Raw genomic sequence first — 25,251 nt, 5'->3', positions numbered from 1 at the left:
AAACTGCTGGCGCTGAAACACAAAACCTTTCGTGGAAACAGATTCCGAGAACCTCGGTCAATCCAAACTGAGCTAAGCTGTTTTCTGTCCTGCAGTTCACTGAATATAGAGCACACACTCCGGCTCGGCCGCACAGCTTCACTTACAGCAGACCACCGGTCACACGGATATTTTTTTCTTCTAATTTTTATGAATACAACAGAAAAAGGAATATTTTCTCTTGTTCGCCATCATTTGAGAATATTCGACCATTAAGATTAATTATTAACTGTAAGAAAGTGCTGGATTATTCACTGGACTATTTTTTCCAACTGTTTACCAAACTGGTCACGATCCTTATGATTCTCTTTGATTTAAGGTAAGATTGAAATGACAAAAAAATAAAAATTGGTTCATGTTTTTTCAAAGTCTTGTATTCTAGAATTTTCTTATGAATAAATAATGTAATTGCCTATGTACAATTGCAGTATTTATTCATGAAGAAATTATGATGCCTGAATGATTGCAAAACTAAAAGCCTGGGAATTTTCTAGGCCCATTAATTAGTTATTTTTAATAATGTCTGCGTTGGGTGCGCTTTTGGTTGTTTAGGTTTTTTTGCTAGCAGATTTATTTTATGTTTTAGTATGTTAAGTAGTAGGTAACATAAGTGCATTTACTCAAGTACTGTACTACATTTATTTGATTACTTCAGTGACTAGTTACTTTGCAGATTCATATTAATAGTACACAAACATCAATAAATAAATTATGATATATTATTATGGATAACGATTTTATTTATCCTTAGGGAAATGCAGAAGCTATCCAACAGTATATAAAGTAATTAAAGTTAGCCCCACCTTTACCAGCTGCAACATTGAAATTATGTATATATTAATTCATCAGTAGCCTAATTATAATTCAATAATGTATACAAAATACAATATTCTGAAATGGGCCATTCTGCTGAGTACTTTAAGTATATTATGATATTGATGCTAATACTATTTAAAAAAATAAATAAATCCAGGACTTGTAATGGAGTATTTTTACTCTGTGCTATTGCTACTTTTAGTTAAGTAAAAATACCTGAGTACTTCTACTGGTGGTTGGTTAGTTTTGTGCTTGTTAGCTAATTTTAGACAAAGGCAACCAAAAAATATATTTATTGTCTTTATTGTAATTTGTCTTACTGTCAGTCTGAAATGGTTGCCCGGGCAGTGACCATTTTTCATTATGAGGAGCGAGGAGGTTCATTATGGGCGGCATGAACCTCCTCCAGCCTGTGACACAGCAGAGGACCTCCGCTGCATCACCACATCCTTCCAGTATCTACGGACCTCAGGTACACCAGCAATCTCACGGATTTTCACTTCACATTTTATTTCATTGAAATACAACATCCTACTGTTTTGAGTCCATCTCCTGTTATTTATTTGGTATGGTAGACATTTGGGGTGGGGTGAGATTGCACTGCACATGGCTTTGCGGGAGGTATTGCGGAAATATAGGACTTAAACATAACTCCACCAGCAGTAAAACCATTCGTATAGCTACATTCACCAAAACTACATTCATTTAATAATAATAAAAAGTGATATCCAAACCATCTGTCTAATCCCAGGCTGGTACTGGGGCTCCATCTCAGCGGGTGAAGCTCGGGAAGCTCTCCTAAAAAAGTCTGAAGGCACATTTCTGGTGCGGGACAGCAGTCATCCTCAGTACATGCTGGCCCTGTCAGTGAAGACCCGAATTGGACCCACCAGTGTACGCATAGAGTACAGCAGGGGCTCTTTCTGGCTGGACTCCATTTCCCCAGGCCTGCCTCACCTGCAGTCCTTCCCAGATGTTCTCAGCCTCATACAGCACTACACGGGATCAGGCCACATGCCACAAGGCCAGGCGTCTAATGACAGCCATCCCCAAACAAAGCCTGACCCTGCCAAACACATGGCTAAGGACAGCGGAGTGCCTCTCAAGCTGACGCAGCCCCTGCACAAGCCAGAGGCTTTCCCTTCTTTGCAGCACCTGACTCGCATCACCATCAACAGACACACAAACTCGCCTGACCAACTGCCACTCCCAAAGCCTCTGCTGCACTACCTGCAGGACTATCGTTTCCACATATGAGGGTCTCTGTCCCTCTGGTGCAGGACACCATGGAGTGTGACCCTGACGTGGGTCAGGGTCACACTCCATGACCACACACTGTGAATCTGGAACCCCAGGCAACATTGATGGCCCAGAAGGGGGATATTGAAATGAATGAGCTCAGTCTTACTACAGTGCTACATTTGTTCTCCAGAATATTTTTTTATTATTATTATTTTCATATGTCTGTTTCTGCTACTGATTGATTGATTGATTGATTGATTGATTGATTGATTGATTGATTGATTGATTGATTGATTGATTGATTGATTTCTAAAATGCCAATATGTGAGTTTTTTTTAAATCTGTATTTGTCTTATTTCCCACCAGTAAGAATAGTGTCACATAGCTTTTTGCATGCTTCAAACCAGTGGTCCCAATTGTTTTTACATCTTAGACAGCCCAAAATGATCAATAATAGACCAATGAAAAAACAGCTACTGGTTGCTTTGTTGTTCCAGTAGAGATATCATTAGACATAATTTGGATTTTTCTCTTAGGATCTCTGTTTTTCTTTGCTTTGTAGCTCATTTTGTAGGGCCTGAGGTTTGCAGAGTGTTGAACAAAGCAATGTTTATTCACTCTTCATGAAATCAATGAACCTACTGAACTGTGGTTAAGCCAACAGTGACCTCATGTAACACTTTTGGTCACTATTATGGTCATCACAAATTCTCTTAAACATGTCTTTTCAATCTTTTTATTTAGTGTTATGGCTGTCCTGATACAGCATGTGTTTTGATCATAGATAGATAGATATACTTTATTGATTGCCAAGGGGAAATTCAAGAATTCATTTGTTTGGAGCCAAGAGAAGGCTACACAGAGAATGTCACTGTGACTTCTTTCGTGTCTGGGTTTTATGGACATCAAATCTAATCACAGTACAATTAAGAATTTAAGTAGTTGAGGGTACATTGATACAACATGCTATTTCCAATATTATGAAGTCAGGCAGACATTAAATTACTTGCAGACTGGAGGGCCAGAGGTGGGTGACAAATTATTTTAAAAGATTTTACAAAAGACAGGGTTACGTGTTTATTTTATATGTATTTTTAATGTGCAGAATAATTTTCCTACAATCAGATATCTTCTTACAAAAGCATTACCATAATGAACATTAAAGGCTGTTTGTGGAAAAAACTGTCATCATAAATGCGTTCCTGTGAATTTTCAGAGAAATAAACCTCAGAAATGTTTCCCTTTTTTCAAAGTGTGTCTTTTTTCATTGTTAAAAGACTGGCCACTTGAACATACATAAGGTATTAGTATTACTGTTTTCATGGAAACACGCTTGAGTTGGTTTCCAGGAGGTGGAACTGAGCAGAGCTGAGAAAGCCTCTTATCAGGATTAGAGTAAGAGCTGCAGTTATTAATACACCGCTGCACCAACTGAGAATGGACTATCTCTCTCTGTCTGTCCCAACCTATCAGTCTGAAACGTTTAAATCATTTTTCAGTCCAAATTTAAATTATCAGCATAATCAAAACACTTTTCTTATTACAAGCTCTATCAGCTTCATGAAAGCATAGATGTTTCTGACCTGCAGTCAATATCATCCTTGCACCAGGTCTGACTGAACAACTGACAGAGAATAAGTAGCTGTAGCTGACATTCATGCATATGTCAGACTTGCACCACAAACACCTAGTAGTGGAAGAAATGCTCATATCCTTACTTTATGTAGAAGTAGCAATTCAAAGTCTTGTCAGCAAAGTGTACTTAACGTTTTCAATATAAATGTACTCATAATGCAATAGCTCATTTCAGAGAGTAATATTATATATATTATATTAATTGATTATAATTAAAGATGTGTCAATGTGTCAACAGCTTTGTTATTTGCCTGAGGTGGAGCTAATTTGAACTTTACATAATGTTGGGTAGTGTAACCTATATCAATGCAATATAGATTATAAAATTGGAATTTGCAAAGTAACTATAGTACACCACTAAAATAAATGTATTGGATTAAAAAGTACAATATTTCCCTAAAGAAATGTAGAGGAGTACAAGTATAAAGTAGCATAAAACGGAAATTCTCAAATTAAGTGTATGTTTCTCACATAGCTGGATTACCAGTTGGAATAAGTGGGCAATTCCCCCAAGGATCCAGACCTGTAGGGGCCATGCAAGCTCCATGTTCACTGCAGGTCAACTTGTTTGTGGTCATTTTATTAGCTGCAAATTTGTTTGATAATTTGCTTCACTACAGTACAATATCGACCAAGGTGGGTGCTGCAGACCCAGGCTTGGAAATTTAAGAACATGCACTATACTGAAGCACAATACCCACTGATATAATAGCATTATAGTGGGTCCTGCTTCTTTACTTGATCTTGAGACCTTATGTCAAAATATATTTTCTTCATTATTTTAGCTGATATAGGCCTTTTGGACATGATACATGTTGACATGTCACAATAGGAGAGTCGCACACTGTCACGACTGATTGAGACACTTAACCTGAGCAATCGTTAATGTTATTAGTTACACCTGTGCTTTTCCTATTTCGGCAAGTCTGTTGTGCTTAAATGTAGGATATTCCTAAATTACTTTGCGTTTCATAGAGACATTTCTTTTATAAAATTACCAACCAATAATCAACTACCAAACCGCTCACTTGGAGCCATGTACAGCTTAATCCTGGAATATTTCACAGAGAGAAGGAATGGGTGGATAAATAGGGGTCCAGCACATAGTTTTTGCCCTGGAGCCCCAAAGCAAGTTAATTATGGGCATAAATAATACCTAAAAATTGTACTACAGTATTTCAGTAGTCAGAAACGTTTCTTTCCACCACTGCACATGGACCAATATAAGTTACAGCAGGTCCTACATAAAAAACGTTGTATTGACTCTATAGAAAGGAATAATCATGCAAGACAACATACATAAATCATAATATTTAACATGATGTATTATGCAAGATACGAAACAAGGCTAATACTAATAACTGTGTAATAATAGTAACAATAACAATAAGAATAACAACAACAACAACAAATAATAATAATAATAATAATCATACTATATTACAAGTATAAGGTATAATCTTTCATGTTTATACAATAGTGTATTGTTATCCTCTCCCCACCCCTGAGTCACTTCCCTCCTGTTAATCCTTCAGCAGCAGCAGCGCAGTCAGGGAGCAGCGACTGAGGCCAACAAAGCAATATTTGGAAATCAATTGGATAGATTTTAACCCAATCGCTAGGTAAGCATGTTATATTTACAAGCAACGTTGAGATTCACTACCTTGTCAGTATGTTTTATTGTCAATAATATCGTTATACATTTTGTTAACCTACATTTTCATCCGATATTCTGCTGACGCTAGCCAGCTAGCTAGCTAACGGACTGATAAAGTCGCTTTGACTTCCGTTATGCTAAGCTAAGCCTGGGTAGCTCGCTAGCTAACTGTACCGGTTTGTGACTCAAAGGAAAAGCGAGGTTTGACTGAGTCGTTGGAACCACAAACACTGCCGTGACATTAGATACATTTTATCATAAATATCGTACATGTATCCTGCACCGTTAATAATATCAAAAAGGTGTTAACGTAGCGCACTAGCCACATATCCGGCTAACGCTAGCTGGTTAGCTACAGCAGCTAGCACGTCTTTTGTAAACAGAACCTCCTAGCTAACTGAAATCTAGGTCAGCCTGCACTACAATGATTCACAATTATATATTGGTGCCAGCGAGCAGCAACACGTTACATCTTAGGTTAATTAACGCAATGCTTTAATGGTGATGTAGGACAAACGTATAACGTAGAAATGTATCAATCTGAATCCTGGGGTGGGTCAGAAATACTAGAGCGGAAATGTATCATCATGGAAGCGAGTTCCTAAATCAACATAGGTGACATGAGCTCCCAACTTTGTATGCTGTCCACGTGTCCTCCATTGAATAAAACCTACGGTATAGCTGACTGACTGGCTATAAACAGCCGTGATATTGCCACAGAAAGCTAAATAGTTAGCCTCGAGTGTTGGTTTCAGACGGGCGTTGTGTCAAAACAGCTGAAGGTTAGTGGTTGCTCATCGTTTCTCACATGCGTAGAGGTAGAAATTGCACAATGCCTGAATGCAATAAATTTGACCTCCCTGTTTTTTTACATAAAATGTTGTAACCTTGGTTGTTTTCTGTCCCCTGTCTGCAGCTATGGCAGCAATCAGGAAAAAGCTGGTCATAGTGGGAGATGGAGCCTGTGGGAAGACCTGTCTGCTCATTGTGTTCAGTAAGGACCAGTTTCCAGAGGTCTATGTGCCCACAGTGTTTGAGAACTACGTTGCTGACATTGAAGTTGATAGCAAACAGGTACGAATAATTTTTTTAATCACACAAATGAATCTGCTCGATCTGACATAACTCTTACTTAATCAACATTGCATCTGAAGTGTGAAACGTATGCACTATGTGGCAGTCCATGATATGGACACTACCTTTTTATTTAATTAAGGGATTGTTTTTTTAAACGCAGTGCATACGTTTTACATTCAGAATTTCTGCCTACAATGTAATGCGGCTGATTCTATGATGCAAAAATTATATTCCGCCTGCAAAATGACAATGATTCAGTAATTTACTGACTGACTTCCTGACTCCAGTCTTTGCACGATAGTTAGGATACAAAAGTTAGAATAAAGGCAGAGAATCAAGAACATTAATATTAAAGCATAACCCTTACTATATATCCTATGTTTTCTAACACAATAGTCAGCGGTAAATTGAGATTTTGAACATTGGTTTGCATGCACTCATTAAGTCTGTATTACGTCAAACCTTCCGACCTGTAGCATAGTGAATATGGTTTGGCTTCATGTGGTTGATAACTTGTTAACTCTCATGGCAGGTCGAGTTAGCACTCTGGGATACAGCAGGTCAAGAAGACTACGACAGACTGCGCCCACTCTCCTATCCAGACACTGATGTCATTCTCATGTGCTTCTCCATCGACAGCCCTGACAGTCTTGGTAAGTTGAAACATAGAGCTGGCAATGTACATTTTTCTCTTTTACATGTAAATGTCATGTAAATGCCAGCAAAGGGTTTGCAAAAGGATTATTTAGAGAGTAAACACAGTTCAGATGTAGTTTCAATTAACTGATATTATTACTATATTTAGGAGGGAAGTACACAAACCAGTCTGAGTTTTAAAAATAGCTTGAATAATGTCATGTTAACCCTTGTGTGGTCCTTCGGGTCCCAGTGACCCGAAGGACAACACAAGGATGATGTACTTCCCTTTACTTTGTTGAGAATTGCTCTCTAAACCCTGTTTCTTGTAAAGTAAGTAAGTAATGTTTATTTCTAGAACACATAGAATATTTAGAATATTTTGGACTTGGGGGAAGCATGTTATCACACTTCTCCTGTGGTGATTGAATCACACCATGTGCCAGTTTTTTGCTCACCACTGTACTGTTTTTTGCTCACCACTGTACATCACAACTGAACATACACACAAACGCACTCATCAAGACATTTATTGCATCAAGAAGTTTGTGAGTAACCTGTGCAACACACTTCACCCTCATCTCGCCTACATGCACCATGTAGCCGTGTCTGTGTTCTAACTGATGGTGTCTTTTGTCCCTTCATTTAGAGAACATCCCTGAGAAGTGGACTCCTGAGGTGAAACACTTCTGCCCTAATGTTCCCATTATACTGGTGGGAAATAAAAAGGACCTGCGTAACGATGAGCACACCCGGAGGGAGCTTGCCAAAATGAAGCAGGTAAAAAAAAAAATGAAACAGTACACATCTTCTACTCACGTCTTCTAGTGTTGAATGCCTATTTTCCTAAAACTTCTCCTGACCTTTGCTTAAGGAACCTGTGAAACCAGAGGATGGACGGGACATGGCTAACAGGATCAGTGCCTTTGGATACATGGAGTGCTCTGCAAAAACAAAGGATGGTGTGAGGGAAGTGTTTGAGATGGCCACCAGGGCTGCACTACAGGCCAGGCGAGGAAAGAAGAGCAATAAATGTGTCCTACTGTAAGTGGGGGCACATGGACTGCTTCCTACAGGGGGGAAAGAAGGAGCATTAGGTCAAACCTACCCCAAAACACACCCACACAAAAGACTGTTCTCCCCAGTTTTTACTAAAGGTGTAATGCTTTTACTTTTTTTGTCTTAAGCAAAAGTAGTCAGGTTCTGTCAGTATTCAATTTTGAGGTTATGGAAAATACTTTTTTGTACTTTAACGAGTAAATTTGCCATAATGAAACCTCCTTTATCAACATGTACTATGTAATCGAAGAGGTCAGCCAGGGGACCTGCTGTGTCATACCTGCCAACTACAGTTAAGTGCTTAAGCCCTGCCTGCTGATCTGAGGAATGTTTCCACAGCCAACTAGGGTGAAGTACCTGTACACTGTGACCCTTAGTCCTTTAATTATTTCAACAAACCGATGTGCACATGAAGTTGAATTTGTTTGTGTGCTCCATATACAAATCCTATGTGCATTATGATCACGTGCACAATATGAGACTGGAAACTCATTTTGTTAAAACGCAAATGGAAACTTAGTGTTTTGTGTAATAAATTACTTTGTAAGAATCTTGATAATTTGAATCAGTTATTTGATAAACACTGAATGACACTTAACCTGTGAGTTATTATAGTCCCGCTCTGATCTAGAATAAAGATCTGAATCAAGGTTCGGACAAACTGTTTGAGGATGCAGCCAATTTGACATTGGCCTTTTGTATAGTCGAAGTCACTACACATGCATTTCAGAGTTGGGGTCGGGGTCAGGGTCAGCTACAGTGCAACTCTGGGTCTGCCCCCTCTTAGTCAATTAGTTATAGTCAATTAGTCAACTAATCGGTTTATCTTATGGGACATTCATACACAAAAAAAGAAATCTGGCGATTTTCCACAGGGTGGTGCGGTGGGGGGAATGTCAATGAAACGGCCCATTTGTGGGACAGCCTGTTGTGTTCTTAAAGCGTCCAACAAAGCACAAGTAGACTATATATTTCACAATTACTGTTAAACGTTGGATCATTTATAGATCTTAATGTTTCTGACCGACCACACTTTCACGGGAGAGAAAGAAAAGAGACGAGCGAGACATGGCGAGTGCTTTTGTTGTTGCAGGAAACATTCAGGTATTACACAAACTCCTGGGCAGTTCAGTGCTTGTTTCGTTTTTTACCCCTTAATAGTGTTTTAAAACAAGTCTGATCGCCGGTTACATGATTAGCCACCGCAACGTGACGGTGGGTTGTGTTTCTCTAAAAGTTGAGTCCATCTTAACTTTTTGCCACTGGGCAACCCTGTGGCAACCCCCGCCGCAGCCTAAACACGCTGCCCCCACTCAAAATAAAAGGATAGACCTGCGTTTTTGCCGGACTGTCGACGCAGTTGGTAGACTAAGATTTTTTAGTCGATTATTCATGTTTTTTGCTGAATTAAATATTTCCAAGAAACGTATGAGCACATCTCTGGTAAACAAGATTTTTAAGTTAAGCTATTGTGGAAAAACTCAGTTTTACTGATCTGTCGTCAATAGAGTCGATAAGTTGATTTAATCGAATGTTTCTTTAATCGAGGACAGCGCTAGCATGCTCAAGGGCACATGGCAGATACCTTGGGCTTTGTAGATTATTACAAGCAGATCTTTACAAGCCTGACAGATACAGGATTTTTGAGGGCGATATTACCATTTGAAAGTTCAAAAATCTTTTTAATCTATGATCGACATGATAAAAAATAAATAAAAACGTGACAATCTAATACCATTCAGGCTCAACTTGCCGGTGCCTGGATTTCCAGGCCATCTTGAAGTGCTTTATTTAACATACATGCATACAAACAATACCATAAAAATGCAGATTCTGTTCTTTGGTATTTTACAAAGATTGGTCTTTTAGTCTAAACAAAGCAATGACATTCATAATTTTCCAAAAGAAAAAGAATATTAATGAAAAATGTTTACACATCACTTCAAGTCACTCAGTTTGTATTTCATGAAGAAATCCCTGATGATATGAGCAATGTTAAATTTTGAAAATGCAACACGTTTTCTCAAGTGTTGCAGATAATGAGAAAATATGATATATCAAAATGACTTGTGTTTTACATTAGGAACACACTCAGCAGTTTATATTAGGCACACCTAGCTAAAACTAATGCAGTCTAATAAACGCCCCTGCAATAAATCCTCACCCATGAAGGGTAAAACGTTTGTTTAACCCTTGTGTTGTCTTCCCTTCAACCTTGAAAAAAAAACACTTTTCTTGTCAATGTTTTCACAGTTTTTCCAACGTTTAAATTAAAAAAATGTTCTTCTACACATTTTCAGCGCTTATTTCTACGTCCCATATTTTCTGATATAAAACCAAAATTTGAAACGGGTCAATTTGACCCGAAGTCAGCACAAGGGTTAAACAAATATTATTTCCACCCAATGTACATCAATGAGTGCAGACCTTATAAGTACCTCTCAGTGCAATTCAACAGCACCTCAAATGACAGCCATCTAAAATGACCATAAAGTTAAATCAACAACTCACTAAAACAATGAACAAAAACTGAACATTATAGGTAGGGCAGTTGTATTAGACTGCTTTAGCTAGGTGTACCTAATAAACTGGCAAATAAGTAAGTTTTGTGGAGGGAGGAACAACTCTTTGACGAATTACATTTATAGTCAAAATGAAACTACAGTAATCTTATGTTGCTCATTGCAAGCAACAGAATATCAAGATGATGGAGTGAGGGTTTTCATGGGTGGATAGACTTTTGAAAGGCCACATCTGATAACATTTGCGGTCTGAAAGCAACGACACCAGCAGTGGTTGACGTGGGATTTCTTTTTAATCATAAACATATCTCCAGGGTGATAAAATGATGCCCACTGTAACTAAAAAAGATTATGTTCAAGCCCCTTGCATCCCCCCTTATCACCATAAAATGTCTGTTTTACCCGAATAACGCAAGTCTTATGTGGCTTGTAACCCTGCTGTGGGAGAAAAACAGCTGCACAATACAGTCTCGTTCCTCTGATGAATAGCTACAGCTGGGCATCAGCAATTGTTGTGACAATCATCAGTTTATTTGTCATTCGTTCTTCTTGGCCGGAAGTCCTGAGCGGGCGAGAAACACCGGAAGCAGAGCTAGAGCTCCCAGAGCAGCAGCCACTAATGGTCGGTAAAAAAGCCAACCTGCTCCGATGGTGAGAAGGGACAGAGAGCAGGAGACACACAGGGCGAAGATCTTCAGCCCCACGGACACGAGCTCCCTGAGAATAGGAACCCAATCCACTGTAGGCACACAACAAGGAGTATTATGAACGAAAAATGCAGGGACAGAAATCAATGTATGATGTGGATGTACAGCGGCGAGTGTTTGTTTTACCCAGTGTGTAGATGATGCGCATGGTCAGCTGAATACTAAGGCACATGAGGGCCCAGCCAGCAGCCCTGAGTGCCCATGTCTTCATACTGTTGTACTGGAGTTCTTTCGCAAAAACCTCCTACAGGAAACAATACAACTGAATCAACTACCAGAACCAAAAGACCAAGTGGAAAATGTGTTAACTAGACACATATGGGTATGAATATTATAACACACTTCTTTTTCCCCCTGCCGAAAACGATTTCAATTTAGTTGACAAAAAACAACCGCAGTGTCCAAGAAATGAAATAAAATCCACACCGACCTCTGCAGAGAGCTCCTCCAGGTACAGGATCTCCAGAGTGTCTCCTGACTTGGTTTTAAAAGGCATCAGCTGCTCCCCTCTCTGCATGGCCACAATACTGACCTGAAAAACCGTTATCGCAATCAACACGCTTACCGGTTTTATGTTAACTGACACAGATATAAACTTGTGCTGTTGGATATCATGATATCATTTTATAAACCGAAAATAATCAGCAGATGAATTGATCGTGAGAATAATTGGTTGTTGAAGCCATAGTTTCAACATTTAAAAAAATTAGTACCATCAATAAAAATAGGGCTGCAACTAATTCTTATTTTTTTTATTGTTGATTAAACTGTCGAATATTTTTTGATTAATCATTTGGTCACGTTTAGTTATGTGTGTCAGAAAAGTTCCCGGAGCCTAAAGAGACATCTCATATTGTTTTGTCCAATCGTCCAAATCCCAAACATTCAATTTACAATGCTATAAAACAGCAAAATGCAACAAACCTTTTAATTTGAGTAGCTAGGACCAGTGAACGATTTTTTTTTTTTAATTACTTAAACGATTAATTTATTATCCAAATGAATGCTGCTTTACTTTGTGTTGATCAGCTGCTGCACCAGACAAATCGTTTCAGCACTAGTTTGAACAGTTTAGTTCATTTAAATCAAAGATTTCGATGTGTGGGATAACTACCAAGAAAATGCATGCAGAAAATACGTAAAAGGCAATGATTCAGTGATAGGTCATCATGAGTGAAATCAATATCTGGTCATGTGCAGCACTCACAGTTTGAGCCGGGCCGAGGGGAGACGTCTCCCCGCTCAGTCCAGCGAAGGAGAATCTCACGCGCACATCCCCAACCTGATGAAAATAAAAACTCAACTCAATAACTGCACCAATGTAGAATACATAACCCATCAGAGCAGTTTACGTATCTAGAAGTTCACATCATGATGCTCACCTCCGGCCTGCGTGGGTTTTGAGTGTGATAGAAATAATCGTCATCGATGCTGAGAAAAGGGTCGAATGAAAAATCCCTGAGACGCAGCGTCTGGAAATTATTTATCTGCTCCACCAGGCCTGAGGATGACCAAGCGATCAGTTGATTAATTATGATTAAAATCGAAAACAGTGTGACACACAATACAGTATCTGTGTAATTTCTGTATGTAGTGTCTTTATGTCAGTAAAGATACCTTTAGACAGACTGAAAGGTCCAACTCCGACTTCAGGAGCCACGACTGTCACACTCTCAACCGCCATGGCACTAAGATTTAAATATTAAAATTGAAAGATTAACTGCACACAAAACACACAAAATGTTATTTCTAATGCCACAGAATAGAACAGAATAACGAGTACCTTGGGTTCTGGTGTCCCATTTCCAAGTCAAAATGACGACTGTTGACCAGCTCTGATTTCCACTCGGTGTCTAAAGAAAAGGAATTGCATTGCTTCAATTCAAATCACACATCTAAACAATTCATACAGCTTCAACCAGGGTCAAGCACACCACGTTGTTACCAAATACTGACAGAAACAACTCACTGTAGGTGTAAGTTGTCTCAGTTTTGGTCTCACCGTCCTCTTGGTAGTCCCTGAAATTAGTTATACAGTAACAAACTCACTTTGAGCGAATAATTCTCTGTATTCCAGCAAACTTTTTACACACCTGACCCCGCCCTCAATGTTGACATATGTATGCAGACAGCAGACTCACTTGCTCTCCCGGTACTCCACCCACTGATACATTTCCACCTGCCTCTTCAGCTTCACTGCCTGCACCACCACTCTGTAATTTGGGTCATGGAGGGGCTACACAGACACACAGGTGCAGATGATTAGTCACCTCAAGTACAATTTACTTCAGAGTATTGCTTTAACTAAGCAACGTAGCATTGTTTTCTGGTAGCATGCCATTTACAATGGTCAAATAAGCAAGAGAAGAAAATACAGAACTTACTGAGTTTAAACACACTGATAACAATATAGTTTTCTTTTTACTATAACAAACATTTTAGATAACGATCTCTTAAATGTGGTTGTTAAAGAATTGTACATATAAAAAGGCTTTTTAAATAAAATGCAATTTCTTCATGCAGTTGCAACAAGTTTTGATATTAAAAAATAATATATACACTGTATTTCCAAATAGGAGCGTGTCCACTCTAATGTCTGATATACACAAGTTCCCTTTCCTGTCCTCTCCCTGTTTTGTTTGTGTGTTATTGTATTGATCGCTTTTCTCCACAGAAACTTGGATCAACATATATAGATTTATTTAAAGCGTAACTCTCGCCAAAATGCAACCTAGGGTCTCTTTGTGAATGTACCCAAGTCAAACTTTCGTTTAAAAGCATAATTAGGACGGAAACGCCACTTTTAAGATTTACCGTATTCTCGTTTTTGGTCAAATGGCCTTTTGAATGGGAGTGCTAGGGGCACTACAATGATAGCATCAAAATCACTATTTTTAAAACACTAAGAAGGCTCGACACAACATGAGACTTTGCTCGAAGTATCACCAGGGGCTCTCCACATGAACTCCAGCATTGAGAACATTGTTTGTGTACACAGTTTACTAAAAAGATTTTTTGAACGACTCACTTTAGCAGTTGTTGTTTACGCTATCCACCATCTTGTCAGTCAAAAAGTGTCGATCTCCGAATGCGAATGAACGGACTCCATAGGAGGAAATGTCATTCTTATATAAGCCTCCTTTTTCAATTACAAGGTCAATATTGTTTTTCACTAACGACAAAACAACAAATTATCTGTGCATTTATATGGAACTAAGCTTTAGGAGCTTTCCATCTTTACTCTCCTCCCTGTTACGTTGCATTCGGAGATCGACTATTTTTGACTGGCTAAATGGACGCTGACCAGCTACAGTGAGTTGTTAAAACCTTTCTTTTTAGTAACCTCTGTGTACACAAACAATGTTCTCATTGCTCAAGTTCATGTGTAGAGCCCCTGGTGATACTTCGAGCAAAGTCTCATGTTGTGTGGAGCCTTCTTAGTGTTTTAAAAATAGTGATTTTGATGCTATCATAGCACTCCCATTCAAAAGGCCATTTGACCAAAAACGAGAATACGGTAAATCTTAAAAGTGGCGTTACGGTCCTAATTATGCTTTTAAACGAAAGTTTGACTCGGGTACATTCACAAAAAGACCCTAGGTTGCATTTTGGCGAGAGTTACGCTTTATGCACATACAGGTGGGATTTGTCATTTTTGTCATCCAAAAGACAGGCAAAAGGAAGAATAACAACACTCCACTATACACATGACAAAACATGGCGATGTTTAAAGATAAATAAATTACAGATTTTAGTTTAAGAGTAGAAAATAAAAACAAACGGCATTAATTCATGGAAGATACAGGATACACTCAGGAAATTGTAGAGGGATCAGATGTACATAAATAATAAACTTGAGTATACGCAAAGTGCTGAGTCTGATCCCAGTTGTTCAGTGAATTCATTATTGATGTGTGATTGGAGAGAATAGTTTGACACAACAGAGAGTACAGTCTACCTGTGAGGTGCGCAGCCGTGCAGACAGATGAACTAAACGGTAGTTGTTCTGCAGGTCGAGGCTGGAGAACGGCCCCAACGACACAACCTGAGAAAGACCCTCATCCAGGGAAGATGCTGTTCGCAGAGCCCGTCCCTAAGAACAGAAACAGTTTACAGACAGCATGCACTGTGTTAACCCTTAGTTTGCTGTTACATTAACATGCAACGTAACACAACAGTTTGTGATATACACGACCGTTTTCCACTGTGTGCGTGTTACTTACTTCATTGGTAAAAAGAACATAGATTGAGAGGAAAAACAGTCCGACACCAACAACTGTTCCTCCTGCAGTTTCCCCTAACCGTTCCAGGAATCCAGGGTTGGACTTAACGGATACACGCTTGTGTTGGTTTGGGTCTGAAAACTGAGACAAACATGCAAGAACAACTAAGGTTCAATGCCAACAACAATCACAGCTGAATATCCAGAAGAAACATGGATGACATTATTGACTTTGAGTGGAACACTTAAGGAAATACTCTTTCATTATAAGTTGTAAGTTTATATTTGCCCCTTTTGTAATGTATAATATTTAAAACAGGGACAATGCACAAGTTAACATTAACCTTGTATAAGAACAAGGAGAGATGCATTGTACCAGGTTGTAGCACAAATGCTATTTTCTGCCCGTAGTCCCTGGGCAGGTCAGTCAAACAATAAATATTCAACGCAACTGAAATACAAAACATCAGAATATACAATTTTACAACCACAATCACGCCTTATTTACAGTGAAAACTTCGTTCCCACTTCCTAAAACCAGTCCCCCCCCCACCACTTCCCAACAAAGCTATGCAATCAAAACCCTTACCTCTCCCAACACACACACACACACACACACACACACACACACACACACACACACACACACACACACACACTTTTCTGAGTTGAGGGTAATGCATTTTTTAGAGGAGCAGCAGCAAAATTATAGATGACCTCCACTAAAGGAACAAGTGACAGTCGTAGCCCCTGACGGAAATACCAACGTATGTCATGAACTTCAAATAACTATATTAAAACTGTCAAGAGTATTTATTTTCTCACCTGACACAATAATGGCTCCATCAGTGTGGGTGGTAGAGTCAAACCAAACTGGCTGCACCAATTCAAACTTTTAAGATCATTTTGATTTGTTTTGTTTATATAATCCCATCTTTTGCTATTGTAGGCTAACTTTAACTTAAAACTCTTCTACTATAAACAACGAGGCCAGCTTCTTTATTTATGCGCATTTGAGACAGATTCATTTTATCAGATGTATTACAACTAGGCTGGTGAAGGTACCAGGACACGCTTAGCTAACAACTATGTGTCTCATGTCACAGAGCTAAGGCTTGAACAACTGACACACCTCTCGTTTGTTCTGTGCTTATTTCACTTCTCAACTAATCGAACATGTGTCAGTAAACTGTGACGAATTGTTATATGAACATTCCCAGTACTCAAGACATTCAACTATCTGACGTTACGTCGCCATTAAGGTTATATAGCGTTTTTTGTTTGAATCATAAAGATAACTGAAACTGAAAATGCGGTAACGTTAGTAAGACAGGAAATGTTAACGTTGCAGTGACACTAATTGCAGGAACAGTGTTTATCACGTAAAACCAAAGCACTTTAACGGAACCACTTACTGTCTGTGCTGAAGACATTTCTCTGACTTGTTCAACTCCGCAGTCAAACAGTAATTAAAGTTAAAGTTGGAGATGCAGCGGCTGGAAGATAGCAACACAGTACATGACACAAAAAGCGCTTTCATTTACACCCGGCGTAGACCGGAAGCGAATTTGCGTTTCCTAGGATGGCGAAGGCATATCCCGCCCTACTCTACCTTACTCTGCCTCTGATTGGCTAACCCGGTATTCTACCATTATGACCCTTACCAATCTCACTACAATCCAAACAAGGAAGGTAATAAGTACTAGCCAATCAGAAACAGATTAGGGTGGGGTCATGCTTTCACCTAATACATCCATGGCTTTCACCCGCTTTCACCACCACCCCATCGATATATATACGTATATCTATTTTCACCATCCTAGGAAACGCAAATTTGCAGACCGCGGCCCGCCCAGAGTCTGCGCACCGCAAAATATCAGAAGTATTTTCCACCCGAGTGCCCCGGCGTGTTTAACAAGCGCAGCCCAGACCCAGAGGTCTTCTTCTCAAGGCATTATGGGTAACTTAACTTTTGTAGCAGCTCATCGTCAGCTTTTCTGCAGCCAGCAATCCCACTGCAATTTCATTCTCTAGTTTGATGTAATGTTGAAATGATGCTGTTTTTGCCGTTGTTGTTGAGAATTAATATATTTTTGTATTCAGAATTTAAACTCTGTTGGAAAGGGAAACAAACATACTGCAACTGATTTTCTGGGTGCATGTTGCTCACATTAAGAGTGTACAAAGTTACAATTACTAACAAAATTGTGTTCATATTTTTTATACCCAGTTATAAGTAACTGAGTACATTTTTGAGGTACTTGTACTTTACTTAAGTATTTCTTTTAACATTTTACATTTAAAAAAAATTATAATTAAAAATACAATACAATACATACACATTGTTAAATATTTAATAATAAATTTAATATTTCACCAAAAAAGTAAACACATACTTTATTTTTTATTCTTTCATCTCCCAACGACCTTTTACGATTACGAGTTATCTTCTGACCCTTTGAAGGGGCCTGACCCCTATGTTGGGAGCCACTGGACTAAACTACCTTACAGTATATAAAGTAGTTTCAACTTGCTCCACCTTGAGCAGATCAACAGTAAAACATTACTTACACATTGATGCATAAGTATTAACAATCTAATAATGTAATACATAATGAATATATCAGTCGCAGGGGACATTTCACTGTGGAATGAGTACTTTTACTTTGATAGTACATTTTGTTGATAATACTTCTGTACTTTTACTTAAGTAAAATGACAGATCTGAAAACTTCGTCCCCTGATAACACCATCTTCATTTAATACCTCAGTTTGCAGTGACTTGATACCCCACATCTTATAACACACACACACACACACACACACACACACACACACACACACGCGCGCGTCTTAAGAGGATTATTGCAAAGGGGAACACAAATCAATTACTGTCACTTATAATCATATCTGTATACACACATGCACACAGACACATTCACAGTACTGCACACAGGCTACACTCAGGGAAGCGCAACAGCAGTGAGAAACAAGCGGATAGACTGTCATGATGGAGGAATATGATATTATTGTGCTTGGAACTGGACTTAAGGTGAGAACACTTTTGTAAAATACATAGTCTACTGTATAAGGCAGATGAGGAAAATTACAAACATCATTGTTAAGCATTATTTTTTACTGAGAAACTAAAGATATACTGAATGACCTTTTCTTTCATCTATTCCCTAAACTAGTTTTACTCTTTAATAATGTATATGATATGTGGTAGTTAAGTTTGATCATTAGTAAAATGGTCATGCTTTTATTGGTCATTCACATGCAGACTTTCTTGAGCCCCTGTTGGCTGTTAAATGCTAGTGTTGATCTACAGATCCCACTAACTAACGGCTCCACTGTTTCTCTCAGGAATGTATCCTTTCTGGTTTAATGTCTCAAAGTGGGAAAAAGGTTCTTCACATTGACAAGAATCCTCACTCTGGAGGAGAGAGTGCATCCATTTCTCCCCTTGAGGAGGTGTGTTCACACAAACAACATCCAACATGCATATCCTCCGTTAGGCAAAGCTGCTGCTTCATCGCTCATTTGTGGTGTTTACTATTTAATGTTTTTCTACATTTACAGCTGTACAAGAACTTTAAGGTTCCAGGTTCTGCCAAGTCTATAGGCCGTGGAAAAGAGTGGAACATCGACCTTATCCCTAAATTTTTTCTTTCCAATGGTGAGACTTTAGAGCATCTGAACTTGTGATGTGTGCATTATTGTGGTGTAAATGAGTGCACTGTCATTTTCTGTACCCTGTGCTGTGTCTTTGCATTAGGCGAGCTGGTCAAAATCTTGGTGCACACTGAGGTTACTCGGTATATGGACTTCAAAGTTGTTGAAGGCAGCTATGTGTACAAAGCAGGCAAACTGCACAAAGTCCCCTGCACAGAGGAAGAAGCTCATGCTTCAGGTGATGAACCTGAAAAACTTTTAATGCATAATATTGAATTTATTAACTCTGTTTAATAAAACATTTCTGTTGCAGATCTGATGGGCATGTTTGACAAGAGAAGGTTCAGGAAGCTGCTGCTTTTTGCTCTGAACTTTGATGTGAGAAACCCTCGGACCTACCAGGACGTAGATCCTAACAAAATGACCACGCGGGACCTCTTCTGCCGCTTTGACCTGGGACTAGATGTCATGGAGTTCACAGGTCATGCCATAGCTTTACACAGCAGTGAGGGGTCAGTCACAGGAACTTAAACATAAACCAGATCAATTATGACAGGGAATCCTTTAAGTTAAAACCTGCCTTGTCTCGTTTACTGTCTCCTGGTGACCCTGCAGTTACCTGGACCAGCCGTGTGGGGAAACCATCAGACGGATCAGGCTGTACTCTGAGTCTCTGTCCCGCCACAACACCAGTCCATACCTCTACCCGGTGTATGGGCTGCGTGAGCTACCACAGGGATTTGCCAGGTTACAAAATAATTAATCAGATTTCTCCCTGAATATTTTCAGAAAAAGTTCCAATTTGTGTTCTTATTACATTCAAGTAGGAAATGTTGTGTGGGATTTTGCATACTGAAACAAATATCTTGATATATATTGATGGCTGAAGATGGTCCTCTAGATGTTTGTAATATTTATTTTTTCACAATCTTGCACCAGTGACATTAAATACAGTCAGTGTTCGGTTCATATTATCCAACCTGCTTCTGTGTGTTTCAGACTGAGTGCAGAGTACGGAGGAACTTTCCTCTTGAACAGAGCAGTGGATGAGGTTGTGATGGACAACGGCAAAGTGAAAGCTGTAAAATCTGAGGGGAAGGCGAGTGTATTCACGTGGAGGAAGGGTAGACAAGTTGGGCTGTTTGGAGAAAATTGTGTAATCAGTGATCTTGTCTTTCTGTCTCTCCAACAGCTTTTTCACTGTAAACAGCTCATCTGCGACCCCAGCTACGTTCCTAATCGAGTGAGGAAAGTGGGGCGTGTGATAAGAGTCATCTGTTTATTAAATCACCCAGTTAAAAACACCCACGAGGCCAACTCCTGTCAAATCATCATCCCTCAAACGCAAATCAACAGGAAATCTGGTATCTTGTCAAAATCATGTTTTCACGTGCATGTCTTTTTACATAAATGATTTGGTCTGAATCTATGAAAAGCCCTTCTGTTTTGTCCATGCAGACATTTACATATCCGTAGTGTCCTATGCCCACAATGTGGCCTCAGACGGGATGTACATTGCCACAGTGAGCACGACTGCAGAAACCAGCGACCCAGAGAAAGAAGTTCAGCCAGGCCTGGAGCTTCTTGAGCCCATCATGCAAAAGTTGGTAACACTTTTAAATCTTTGATGTGACTGTTTAATTGTCCTGGCTGTGTCAGTGAAATAACATTTTAAACAACATTTAATTGTTATTTCCTGTCACCACCTCAAATCTAGATTTGTTAAGGTCAGCAAAGTGTTGGTTCCCAATGAAGATGGAAAAAAGAGTCAGGTAATAAAGGAGATTTCTCTGCAAAAAAAAATTAAAAGAAGTGAAGTGGGTCCAGTGCTGGTGACACATCTCTCCTCTATCTTCACTAGATATTTGTGTCCTGCTCATATAATGCAGTAAACCACTTTGATGCGGACTGTGAGGACATCAGAGACATGTACCGCCGGATCACAGGAACAGATCTCCGCTTCGGAGGATCAGATAGACACCAGTCTCTCAACTCGGATGATGACTGAGAAAGACCTTCAACATCAGGACCAAAGAGTTCCAACAGCTGGGAGGCCATAATGCCATTATGAATGATTATATTGCTACACAGCTGTAAAGCAGAGGGTGTGTTCTGTAGTACGTAGACTGAATTGTGAGTGCACTATGTAAATGCTGGATGTCTAATTTGTTTGCTATAATTATACTAACCTTTTGTGAAACTAAGAAATATTATTACTAAATTAGGACTTTATTTAGTGAAGATAGCTTCATATTCAATATGATTTTAGCTGATTACACAATTCTTGTCAACTTTACCAAATAACTTTTGTCAATGTAAGTAACTCTTAAGTAACTGCACGTATCTACGGTAACTGAAGCCAGTTTGATTGGATTTGTTTTCCTTCCTTTAAGCACCAATAAGTGTCACAACTTCTCAGCAGCAGCAGTTGAAAGTAATAATGCGGCACCCTGCATGTGAACAACGGGGATTTAAAAATTCATACTGACACTTGGCATGTGTGTGGCACAGAGGCAGATGATTAAGAGATGATGTGTAGAGGATTTGTGGATTCTCTTATCTATTGGAGCTTACGTGTGAGAAGGACAAAACCATTGAATGATGTCATGTGCTGCACACAGGCAGCTTGTAGGTGGCAGCGCTGCTGGTGCCAGAAGGCGGACAGACGCACAGAGTAAAGAGGCTTATCCAAATGAAGGACAGTCACCACCAACACCTCGGGTAGAGGGCTGGAACATATTCATATATATTATATGTATTTTTTTTACATGTAGAACCCTTTTATCTGCTGCACAGACAATAGCATCTGTGTCTTTTAAAATAATTAATATCACATCTTCTATGAAAACACATTAAATTCATGACACTTGGGTTGTTTGTTTGCTGCATGTAAAGCTTTATTTTTATATATATATATATACACACACACACATACACATATATATATATATATATATATATATATATATATAATAATATATACATACATATATATATATATATATATATATATATATATATATATAATATACATACATATAATATATAATATATAATATATATATATATAATATATATATATATATATATAATATATACACATACAATACATACAATACACTAATATATATATATATATAATATATATATATATATAAATATATATAATATATAATATAATATAAATAATAATATATATATATATATATATATATATATATAATACATCATAATATATAATATTATATATCATATAATAATATATAATATATATATAATAATATATATATATATATAATATATATATATATATATATATATATATATATATTTTATTATATATATATATATTATTATTATATTATAATTAATATATATCATATATATTATTTATTTTATAAATTTATTATAATATATTATTTATATATATATATATATATATATATTTTAAAAAACACACACACACACACACACACATACATATATACACAAATACATACATACATACATACATATCTCATACACATAACACAGTATTTCTATACAAGAACAGTGTTCACCTTACATTACAGACTCTCTGAGCCAGGTCACTGCTCAGATCACTGGGTGGTGACAACGGATGTTTTAACACCATCTCCCAAAAAAATAACAGTTGTAACCAAATATAGTGATTCTTTAGAGCCACTGAGTTTGTTCATTTGGAAGCTTGTGCAGGAGAATAACCATCCGACAGGCCTGGGACCATTCATAAACCTCAAACCTCCATCTGCAGAAATCAGTTCTAGCTTCTGTTGACATTGCAACACTTATTCCTGTCTCACTTCCAGCTCCGTGCTGATGGGCGGAGGGATCAGACCAGCGGCTGCCACTCTTCGCTCATTGGTCAGGAAGTTGAAAGTTGCACATGCATTTGGCTGCAAAAAGCAGAGATGAAAAAGAAAGACAAGAACGGTAAATTAGGGCGGCTCGATTAGTTTTATTGTTGTTTGTCAGACAGTTGAGAAAGTCTTTTATGCAGAAGAACATATGTAGTTTAACACAATGAGACACTGAGCATACTTTACCGTGTCTTGCACCTCCACAGCGATGCCTTTACGCTTGAGTAGAGCGAGGACTGAGGGGTTAATTCGTTCCACACGTGCACCTGTGCCCAGCACAAGAATCTCTGCATAAAACAACAAGAAAATAAGTTAAATTACACATTTGTTTGTAGTTAAATACAACATATATAAACCTAGATGAGTGACAAAAATCAAGGAAAAACCTGAATAACCTTGTGGAAAAATATAATAAATGCAGATGCTTCCATACAGGACACACATCACTGAATGGTTTGATGAACATGAAAATGATGTGAATCATGTGCTATGGTCTTCACAGTCACCAGATCTCAACCCAATTTAACATATATGGGGGATTTTGGACCAACGTGTTAAACAACGCTCTTCGCCACCATCATCAAAACACCAAACAAGTGAATATCTTTTGAAAGAAGGCTGTTCATCACACTTCATGTTGGTTTCTTCTTTTAATGTGTCACCCATCTGTGTGTCGGTGTGCTTTTATTTTGTACCTATTCTTGGTTCAAGCATGTGAAAAAGTGAGATGCTTTCTTCTGTGATGTCTTTATAACTGCCAACCTGCAGAGAGAGAGGGAGAGAGGTAAAAAGAGAGATGTAATAAACACACATAGTTGTTTAAATTCAGTACAAACTGTGAAGGTAGTTTGGATATTGATCTCACATTCCACTGGAGGATAGCAGGAGGCAGCACAGCACAGGGCCCAATCACCTTGTTGCCGTCAATGTTGAATCCTCTGGAACTGTAGCTGTGGATCATGACCCCGCTGCCCGGCTCCTTCTGCATGACGGACACTGAGGTACGCTGGTACATTTCATCATCGCTGGGACCCAATTTATGTGCACGAGACAGAAATGGGCTGAAACAAAAGACAGTCAAACTAATTAGAGCCAATGCCATATTAAGAATACAAGACTGGTAATTTTCTATTAATTATTGTGAGGTGTTTATTGGCATGAAACTGTAATTTTGTTTTTATTGCACAGGTATTATCTCTTCTCATCTCTTCCCATTTTATAATGAAACAGGCTGCATTGCAGACTGTTGCCATGTGGCCCAGTTTAAAAGCCAAAAATCGAATGCCAACTTACTGACAGGGCTGATGGCCAAAAGCTTTCGGCCCGTTTCTGCAGAAAAGAGGCAGCCAAGAAGCAAACATTTCTGCTCGTCTACAGGAGCTGCAGTAAATATTTTCTTCCTGACTGTTACAAAAATCAGAGCAAGTTCAGCAACCTTTTGCTTTTGAGATGTCTAATCAACTGCTTGTCATGTCAAAAAGCAGAATCAGCACACTTTACTACCACAACATTTCTTTATTTATTGTTGCTGAGCAATGTTTTACTCAATCAGATCTTCATCAGGCCCAAAACTGCACTTACAAACATCACATTACATGTACATATCTCAAAATGAGTGTAATACAAGATATGCCTCTAAACCTGCCTCTGTTGTTAAAACTAACTTGTATTCGAGCATCTCAAACTCATGTGATAGTATGGAGTTTCATAACAATAACATTACTTTTTAATGTCCTCGTTTCCACACAGATGGGACAGTTTCTTAAGCGACCCCACTGGGTTTAAATCTTCGGCTTCAAGGAATCATATGCCTTAAATAAAAAAATAAAAAGACCATACCTTGAGAAAGCGGGTACTGCCCTGGAGGAGAAGAGAAATCCCTGTGTTGATCTCTGAAGGAGAACTCTGGCACACACCGCACTGGCCATGTTAACAGAGTTCACAAACCCGGCGACACACAAGGGGGACAGAATTCTGTGTAACACCAACCGCTTGTTTCCGGTGTTGTGTAATGCTGCCTTACCAACTGGCCATTTAATGTGAAATCATTTGTATTAATCATTTACAAATGCAGTTGATTGTGTTA

General features: G+C 38.5%; 6 protein-coding genes across 8 annotated transcripts in view; 4 read left to right on the top strand and 2 right to left on the bottom strand.

Moving 5' to 3' along the window:
- Positions 1–16,228, top strand: part of LOC120557610 (WD repeat-containing protein 82-like) — a 29,028-nt gene extending 12,800 nt beyond the window's left edge. Inside the window, exon 11 of the mRNA XM_039798125.1 lies at positions 16,210–16,228. The gene's annotated coding sequence lies outside the window, so the exon portion shown is untranslated. The remainder of the gene's footprint in view (positions 1–16,209) is intronic.
- Positions 1,183–3,342, top strand: LOC120557624 (cytokine-inducible SH2-containing protein-like). The gene is given in 3 exon segments (XM_039798148.1): positions 1,183–1,250; positions 1,252–1,327; positions 1,607–3,342. Coding segments are annotated over 3 exon segments (645 nt in total). The 5' UTR covers positions 1,183–1,187; the 3' UTR covers positions 2,113–3,342.
- LOC120557629 (rho-related GTP-binding protein RhoA-B) lies at positions 5,262–8,717 on the top strand. Of its 2 annotated transcripts, none has more exons than XM_039798156.1 (5): positions 5,262–5,354; positions 6,306–6,463; positions 6,999–7,119; positions 7,752–7,882; positions 7,977–8,717. In XM_039798156.1, the coding sequence occupies exons 2-5, from the start codon at positions 6,308–6,310 to the stop codon at positions 8,148–8,150; spliced, it is 582 nt and encodes a 193-aa protein (XP_039654090.1). In that variant the 5' UTR covers positions 5,262–5,354; positions 6,306–6,307; the 3' UTR covers positions 8,151–8,717. The 2 variants fall into 2 exon arrangements, with proteins under 2 accessions (XP_039654090.1, XP_039654091.1); XM_039798157.1 differs by lacking the exon at positions 5,262–5,354 and adding an exon at positions 5,875–6,171.
- LOC120557609 (transmembrane protein 43) lies at positions 9,894–17,526 on the bottom strand. Its single transcript, XM_039798123.1, has 12 exons — positions 17,028–17,526; positions 15,614–15,754; positions 15,349–15,483; positions 13,532–13,626; positions 13,360–13,409; positions 13,174–13,243; positions 13,008–13,078; positions 12,773–12,891; positions 12,598–12,672; positions 11,821–11,922; positions 11,517–11,634; positions 9,894–11,422 (listed from the first exon to the last, which is right to left on the bottom strand). The coding sequence occupies exons 1-12, from the start codon at positions 17,043–17,045 to the stop codon at positions 11,220–11,222; spliced, it is 1,197 nt and encodes a 398-aa protein (XP_039654057.1). The 5' UTR covers positions 17,046–17,526; the 3' UTR covers positions 9,894–11,219.
- A 991-nt stretch (positions 17,527–18,517) lies between these two features.
- zgc:112334 (uncharacterized protein LOC619199 homolog) lies at positions 18,518–22,158 on the top strand. 2 transcript variants are annotated; one of them, XM_039798118.1, is made up of 11 exons: positions 18,518–18,664; positions 18,979–19,086; positions 19,195–19,291; positions 19,391–19,525; positions 19,601–19,799; positions 19,903–20,034; positions 20,287–20,386; positions 20,480–20,651; positions 20,746–20,890; positions 21,005–21,059; positions 21,149–22,158. In XM_039798118.1, the coding sequence occupies exons 1-11, from the start codon at positions 18,620–18,622 to the stop codon at positions 21,293–21,295; spliced, it is 1,335 nt and encodes a 444-aa protein (XP_039654052.1). In that variant the 5' UTR covers positions 18,518–18,619; the 3' UTR covers positions 21,296–22,158. The 2 variants fall into 2 exon arrangements, with proteins under 2 accessions (XP_039654052.1, XP_039654053.1); XM_039798119.1 differs by having other exon boundaries at positions 21,177–21,288.
- A 589-nt stretch (positions 22,159–22,747) lies between these two features.
- On the bottom strand, positions 22,748–25,185 carry ndufaf3 (NADH:ubiquinone oxidoreductase complex assembly factor). Its single transcript, XM_039798158.1, has 5 exons — positions 25,005–25,185; positions 24,031–24,226; positions 23,861–23,927; positions 23,352–23,452; positions 22,748–23,201 (listed from the first exon to the last, which is right to left on the bottom strand). Exons 1-5 carry the CDS (start codon positions 25,091–25,093, stop codon positions 23,094–23,096), a joined length of 561 nt encoding a protein of 186 aa, XP_039654092.1. The 5' UTR covers positions 25,094–25,185; the 3' UTR covers positions 22,748–23,093.
- Positions 25,186–25,251: the final 66 nt, after the last annotated feature.

Source organism: Perca fluviatilis, chromosome 4 (genome assembly GCF_010015445.1).
Source record: "Perca fluviatilis chromosome 4, GENO_Pfluv_1.0, whole genome shotgun sequence".
NCBI lineage: Eukaryota > Metazoa > Chordata > Actinopteri > Perciformes > Percidae > Perca > Perca fluviatilis.
This window is presented reverse-complemented; position numbering and strand designations above follow the sequence as displayed.

What these genes read in the sequence shown, in the direction of transcription:
- LOC120557629 (XM_039798156.1), top strand. Translation starts at nt 6,308, where the DNA reads ATGGCAGCAATCAGGAAAAAGCTGGTCATAGTGGGAGATGGAGCCTGT. An exon ending in CGACAGCCCTGACAGTCTTG is followed by an intron (nt 7,120 to 7,751) that starts GTAAGTTGAAAC and finishes CCCTTCATTTAG; the next exon opens with AGAACATCCCTGAGAAGTGG. An exon ending in AGCTTGCCAAAATGAAGCAG is followed by an intron (nt 7,883 to 7,976) that starts GTAAAAAAAAAA and finishes CCTTTGCTTAAG; the next exon opens with GAACCTGTGAAACCAGAGGA.
- LOC120557609 (XM_039798123.1), bottom strand. An exon ending in TGGAGGAGCTCTCTGCAGAG is followed by an intron (nt 11,635 to 11,820) that starts GTCGGTGTGGAT and finishes TGTTTCCTGTAG; the next exon opens with GAGGTTTTTGCGAAAGAACT. An exon ending in GCGCATCATCTACACACTGG is followed by an intron (nt 11,423 to 11,516) that starts GTAAAACAAACA and finishes GTGTGCCTACAG; the next exon opens with TGGATTGGGTTCCTATTCTC.
- zgc:112334 (XM_039798118.1), top strand. Translation starts at nt 18,620, where the DNA reads ATGATGGAGGAATATGATATTATTGTGCTTGGAACTGGACTTAAG. An exon ending in GCTTTACACAGCAGTGAGGG is followed by an intron (nt 19,800 to 19,902) that starts GTCAGTCACAGG and finishes GTGACCCTGCAG; the next exon opens with TTACCTGGACCAGCCGTGTG. An exon ending in CTGTAAAATCTGAGGGGAAG is followed by an intron (nt 20,387 to 20,479) that starts GCGAGTGTATTC and finishes TCTCTCCAACAG; the next exon opens with CTTTTTCACTGTAAACAGCT.
- ndufaf3 (XM_039798158.1), bottom strand. Translation starts at nt 25,093, where the DNA reads ATGGCCAGTGCGGTGTGTGCCAGAGTTCTCCTTCAGAGATCAACACAG. An exon ending in GCAGTACCCGCTTTCTCAAG is followed by an intron (nt 24,227 to 25,004) that starts GTATGGTCTTTT and finishes CTTTTGTTTCAG; the next exon opens with CCCATTTCTGTCTCGTGCAC. An exon ending in CATGCTTGAACCAAGAATAG is followed by an intron (nt 23,453 to 23,860) that starts GTACAAAATAAA and finishes TGTTTTATGCAG; the next exon opens with AGATTCTTGTGCTGGGCACA.